Below are 6,000 nucleotides of genomic sequence, written 5' to 3' on the forward strand. Positions count from 1 at the left end.
GTTTTGATGTCTTCACTATTATTCTAAAATGTAGATAATAGTCAAAATAAAGAAAAACCCTTGAATGAATAGGTGTGTCTAAACCTTTGACTGGTACTGTATATATATATATAAAAAGATAAACATAAAATATTCCATGTGAAAGTGATATTTTCAGATGAAAATGTTTCACATATAAAACTGCAAATTCGATTTTTACCAGATTGTTTTTGACATGTGAACTTGCACTTCCACAAAAAAATATTGAATTTAACATTTACTCCAATGTTTGTAAACAAAGCAAACGTAAACAAACACTGTATAGCCTAAAAACATGGTTAAAACTATAATTTTGATATCATGGATGGTCAGCCCCATCCCTTAGCTTTTTACTGAAACTATGGCAAGGGAGTCAGTTTCAATTAAGGGCAGCTGCTTTAAAACACATTTCATGGACTAATATTGTTATTATATGGTTCAATCCTCTAGTGAGTGAGTTACTTTTGTGCCAATAATACCAAGCAAAACTTCAAGTCGAGAACAAAATTCTTATTGGAAACAAAACTAATGATAATGAAAGCAATATATAAAATCATAGCAGTGTGTGTGTGTGTGTTTAGCAAGTAGTTTAGCCTCGGGCAAATGTTTTATCAGGTTAGGTCAGTTATTGGTGCTGAAGAGTGAAGATCTGTTTCGTGCAGGGATTTTGTACAGTTTCACCAGTGCGGTTTTGATATTAAACTACCACCACGTTTCACTCTAAGCCATGTAAGTGGCGGCAACATTTAACAAGACACTTCAAAAGTCACTTTTACGTTGGGGGAAAATATTACAGGTACATTAGTACCGAGGGAAGAAAATAAAAAACCGGAAGAGCTGGAACGGAGGCCCTTATTTCTTAAAAGCTCAAAAGCACTTTTTGTGTTGTGTTTTATGACAACTGTTTTACAAGGTCCTGCAGAGAAACCAAAGTCAGGTCAATTTGATTAGCCACTAAGTCCTCATTCAGAGACCACGCTTGTGGAGAACGTTTTCGAGTGCTACTCTACCAATACAAGCCGTATTTCTGAACACATAGAAAAACATTCAATTCATTTCAAACATAACTGCTGTGCACTCCGTAAGCAATTATTGGACATCAGTGTGCCAAAGAAATGCCAGGCAGGAAATAAAACCAGCAGATGCTCAGGCCCCAAACGACAGGAGTTGCTCATCCCGGTCCTATACGATTCACCTGGTTCAAAATCAATATGTTAGATGGACCTCATATTAGACATCCTTTGTGCTTTACATTTGTTTTCATGAGCACAAATCTGTAGAACTTCCCTCCATTCCTATATACTTTGCAGTGTCGTCCTTACCTTCTTCTCCAAGATGTGTAGCTGTTCCTTGTAGAAGGCCGCCAGGTGTTGCAGTTCAGCCTCTTTCCTTTCCAGCTGCTTGGCCTGAAAAGGACAGAGAGGCGGGAGGTTTGAACACGGTGGACGGACTTCGGTAGAAGGTGGCTCCTCTAAAACAGCTGATGAGCGTCTGGCAGATTCAACGGAATTTGAATAAGACCTTATTTTTTTATTTTTTTCCCGAACAGAACCTGAAATGGTCACTGAAAAGTGCTTAAGACATCATCTCAAGCATCATTGTTATCAATGGCACTAATGGAATGTATCGCAACGGGAAGATGTACAAGGTTGTATTCCTTTTCTACAGGTGGTTGGGGGTAGGGCTAGGAATGGGTTTAGGTGGAGGATAAGGTTAGTGAATCGTTAGTTTTAATACTTGTCGACGGTATGCTGAACACAATATAAACCATCTACGGGGAACTATCCCCCCCCCCCAAAAAAAATAGTGTTAGCCTATACCTCGACACTTTCTGAGAGTAGGGTCTGATCTCCTCTGTAACTTACGAGACCACACTGGAGTGGCTGTGTGTGTGACTGCTGCATGAGTGCCTGGCAGCGACGGCAGCAGCGGTAGCAGATAGAGGCAGCGGGTTATGAGGTGGAGGCCCTCAAGCTTTAGAACCCACTGTGGCAAAGCTGGAGCAGAAACTGAGGCGGAGACCACAGCCTGGCAAAGGCTTGGCAGCATGCAAAATAACAAGAAGAAATGTCAAAGCTCGTAGCACTTCACTTAAACCCCCCCCCCTCCATACAATCTATAGCTGACGTAAGGTCAGTGACAGGAAGTCAAAGCTACCAGAGTTACATTTACACAACATCCTTTTCCTGATGCACCGTGTCGGATGTAGGCTAATAAGCAGTCCGCTATCCAACTGCGTGCCTTTGTATATCGTTATTCCAAATAGCAGCTATGTCAGCTGACACTGCTATCAGCTGTTGAATTGCATTGCTGAACTAGACGTCAAGAGAGCTTTAAGTGAAGCGGTACCGTTTAGTCAGACAAACAGGCAAGCCCACGAGGCGATGGAAAGGTGGAGCAGAGCTGCAGAGAGAGAGAGAGAGAGAGAGAGAGAGAGAGAGAAGAAATGGTCAATGAACATGGTCAAGCATTATAAGCACAGCCTAGGCAGAACGGCGGCTATGTGAAGACGCCACTAACTTTCTACGAGTCGTCTGTCTAATGAATCTGTCTAGTCTCTTATAAGTAGCCATAAGGTGTTACGAATCCTTACAGCAAGTCTTATAATGCATTATAAGGTGATGAAAGGCAGTATAAGCTCATTGGGTATCCCATTACGAACATAGAAAGTGTCCTTCACAAGCTGTCAGTCTCTAAATCATGGCCTGCCTAAATACACAAAGGCTGGGCATGCATACAGTACGAACAGGACTTCGTCCAGGATCCATATTCCAGAATAGGACAACACCACAGCATATCACAACATGCCCTTCTTCTGCCAAATCATGCTGAGAAGAAGGGAATCGTTCTTATTCAATTGACAATAGAAGTGACACAAGACCATAGCGTTCAGATTGAGGCACTCCCGGTGGTGGGCAAGAAACACAAGAGGAAGATGCTCATTCAACCGTCCGCGGGGATACAGGTCGTGTGTGTTTTGTCGTGCTTTAGTGCAGCCTGCACATTTTCATGTAATGACATAAAATGTTGACTGATGGTTGGTTGCTGTATGTGCAATATGGTGCGATGACATTTACCTTTTGGAGATCGATGACGCATTCTCGTGTTACGGCACCTTCTCTTCACAAGTGCAGAACAGCGCACGCAAACACGCACGCACACATCCCACCCCCTACATACACGCCTACATTACATCCAATGTAATGTACCCCCCCCCCCAACACACAACCTCCACCCCTCACTTTCTCTCTCTTCGACTCCAGCTGCTGTCTGTTGTGAGTGAGGCTGGTGGGGGGGGGGGGGGGGGGATCACCACAGCCCAGCAGCAGCAGATGATGTGCAATTTTCTAGCTGAATACCTCCCAAAGTGTTGTTGGTGAGGCGGCGGCGGGGGGGGGCATGCTCAGAGCCTTGCTTTTAATGCACAATGAAAACATGACATTTGAATGGAGGGAAAGAGGAAAGTAAGATTAACAGCGAGCAGCCGCTCCTGCTTACCCAAGCATCCACTTCTGCTGTCTGGGAGAGAGAGCGGAAGAGAGAGGGAGGGCAGGGGGATGAGAGAAAGAGAGCGAGGAGGCGAAGGAGAGTTGAGAGAGAGAGAGAAAGAAAGAGAGCAAGGGGGCGAAGGGGAGTTGAGAGAGAGCGAGAGGGAAGAGAGGAGCAGGGCGAGACGGCGGATACAGTGAGAGAGAGAGAGAGAGAGAGAGAGAGAGAGAGAGAGAGAGAGAGCAGGTAGCGAGATCAGAGAAAGAAAGACAAACGGAAAGAAAGGGGGGAGAAAAGCAGAACACACAAGGTTAGTGCAGTGATTAAAACGAGTCAGGCTGCTTACAGCAGACAGCGCTGGGAGCTGCAGTCGGCTAGCTGGCGTTCGCCTGCCATGAAACCAAACGGGGTTAAAACACGAGCGCCGTGCCATAGCTCAAGATTAAATAGACAGTACAGAGATGTGGAGGACAGAGGGATAAGGGGGGGGGGGGGGGGGGGGGGGGGGGGGGGGGGGGGGGGGGTGTAATAAATAGAAAGAACATTGTGTAATCTCACAAAAAATACCATTCTTCACCGGACAGAGCCCACGTGAGGCTAATTATTAAGTCTCGATGTACAGAATGAGCGCTGAGCGAGACACACGGACGATGAGCTGAGATTAAAGAGGGAGGTGAGGTTCGCACAGAGGAGGACCTGGAAAGGTCAGGGGAGGGTAAGACGTTAAAGTGTTCACATTCGTGATGTGGTAGAGGAAGGGGTTGTCGGTTAGGAGATACAGTCGTCTGGCTTTGTTACAATATCTGTCGGGGTACAACAACTACACCACTCCCCACCAGCTCTTTAAAGAACGTGCATCGGAACATCTAGCTAGGGCTATTTTGTATCGGACCTTCAGCCTGTACCTTGACGAGTTGTAATCAGGTGTATTGCGGCTGGGCTGGAACAAACGCCTTCACCTCGAGTAGCTCTCCAGAAACATTGTCGGCATTGAGACCCTTGCTCTAAAATGTAACGTGCTGGTTACACCATACACATGCTTCTACGGCATTTTTGACCCCTTTAAATACAAGTTGATCATTGGTCGCCCACATTTAAGACGACTCGGACTGCTCCTGGCGCAGAACATTTTCTCTCGGCCCAGCGCCAACAACGCTGATCCAACTTGTCAACTAATGTCCCGAGCTCTTCATTCGTGGAGTCAGGTCAGACTGGTGCCGGACTGGAACAATACAAGCACAGTCCTGGGAATCCTATAGGAGAAGCAATTGGGAAACACTTGAACGGCACTCCACCGCTGGACCCAGGGTCATAGAAGTAAATGAAATAGAATGGCAGGGTAGGCTAATATAATATGGCCACGGCCCATAAAAAGTCCCATTGAGCTAAATGAGGTGAGCTCACAGAGGCGGTGTGAAGCGGTTACAGCCCTCCATCTGTTTGTGTTGGAGCTTCCCCCTCTTTTTAGAACACTCAGAGGCCTTTGTCCCAACTGGCACCATATTCCCTATATAGTGCACTGAGCTCTGGTCAAAAGTAGTGCATTATATGGGGAATAGTGTGCCATTTGGGATGCGGGCCAGAGTGTTAGTGGCTTGGAAGAATAAGGGGTTAGCGAGACACACGCACATAGACCAACTTAAGGGGTTTGAATTTAACACACCATCAAGCTCCACAAATGGTCTGTAAAATTGTCTGATGGCCATTCAGCAATTCAATTGTTTTGTCCATTGGTTCCCGTAGGGACAAGCAGTCAACTCAAACCTTACGTTCTACCACTTCTTCTCAACAGATGCTCAAAGACAAATGCTCCCAAGCATAATCGTTGCTGAGTTACATATACAAACGAGTGTGTGTTTGTGTGTGTGGGTGCATTGTTTCCTCAAATCATTTTGACCAAACACACACAGACGTCATTATAGTTCAACTCAGGCTAACCGTCTGGGCACAACACAAGCAACACCCCGGTGTCCATCAGATAGGCTAGGATGTGGTGTTTTTCCATTGGGCTAGAGTGGCTGTTCACAGCCTGCTGCCACCCCTGGTAGATAACACAACCCCACCCCCTGCCAAACCGAGAGAGTTTCAACCGTAATCTAAGCGTTGGCAACAAGCCGTTGCCAAACCTGGTGCATCTGGTGACCTAAGAGGCAGTACCATAGCAAACAGATATGCTAGTTAGCTCGAATTCATATCCCAAATGTAATGGAACTGAGAGAATGGGAGTGTGTGTGTGTGTGTGTGTGTGTGTGTGGTGTGTGACTGACTGACTGAGCGGACGAGACCTTTGGGTCTCACAAACACACACACCGACTCGCATGGAGAGAAGCGCTTCCTAGGAAATCAATTATGCAAATGAGGAATTATGCAAATAGAACATTTGAATAAAATCTGTGTGTTTGGGGAGGAGGGTTTTTGGGCGTCGTTTGGTAGTCTGTGTTGGTGGTCCAAACTAGCGAGAGAAGGAGATAATACAGATAGTGGGAGAGAGAG

The 6,000-nt window shown here is 45.9% G+C and overlaps 1 protein-coding gene across 2 annotated transcripts in view; it reads right to left on the reverse strand.

Annotated features, from left to right (window-relative positions):
• Window positions 1-6,000, reverse strand: part of LOC109891996 (MICOS complex subunit mic25a) — a 53,777-nt gene that overhangs the window by 32,093 nt on the left and 15,684 nt on the right. Inside the window, exons 5-6 of one of the 2 annotated variants that reach the window (XM_031826391.1) lie at window positions 3,517-3,537; window positions 1,341-1,424 (exon numbers count right to left, since the gene is read on the reverse strand). In XM_031826391.1, coding sequence (XP_031682251.1) covers window positions 1,341-1,424; window positions 3,517-3,537 — 105 coding nt within the window. The remainder of the gene's footprint in view (window positions 1-1,340; window positions 1,425-3,516; window positions 3,538-6,000) is intronic. The other variant, XM_020484435.2, reaches the window with a different exon arrangement.

The sequence above is a fragment of the Oncorhynchus kisutch genome, linkage group LG1, assembly GCF_002021735.2.
Source record: "Oncorhynchus kisutch isolate 150728-3 linkage group LG1, Okis_V2, whole genome shotgun sequence".
Taxonomy (NCBI): domain Eukaryota; kingdom Metazoa; phylum Chordata; class Actinopteri; order Salmoniformes; family Salmonidae; genus Oncorhynchus; species Oncorhynchus kisutch.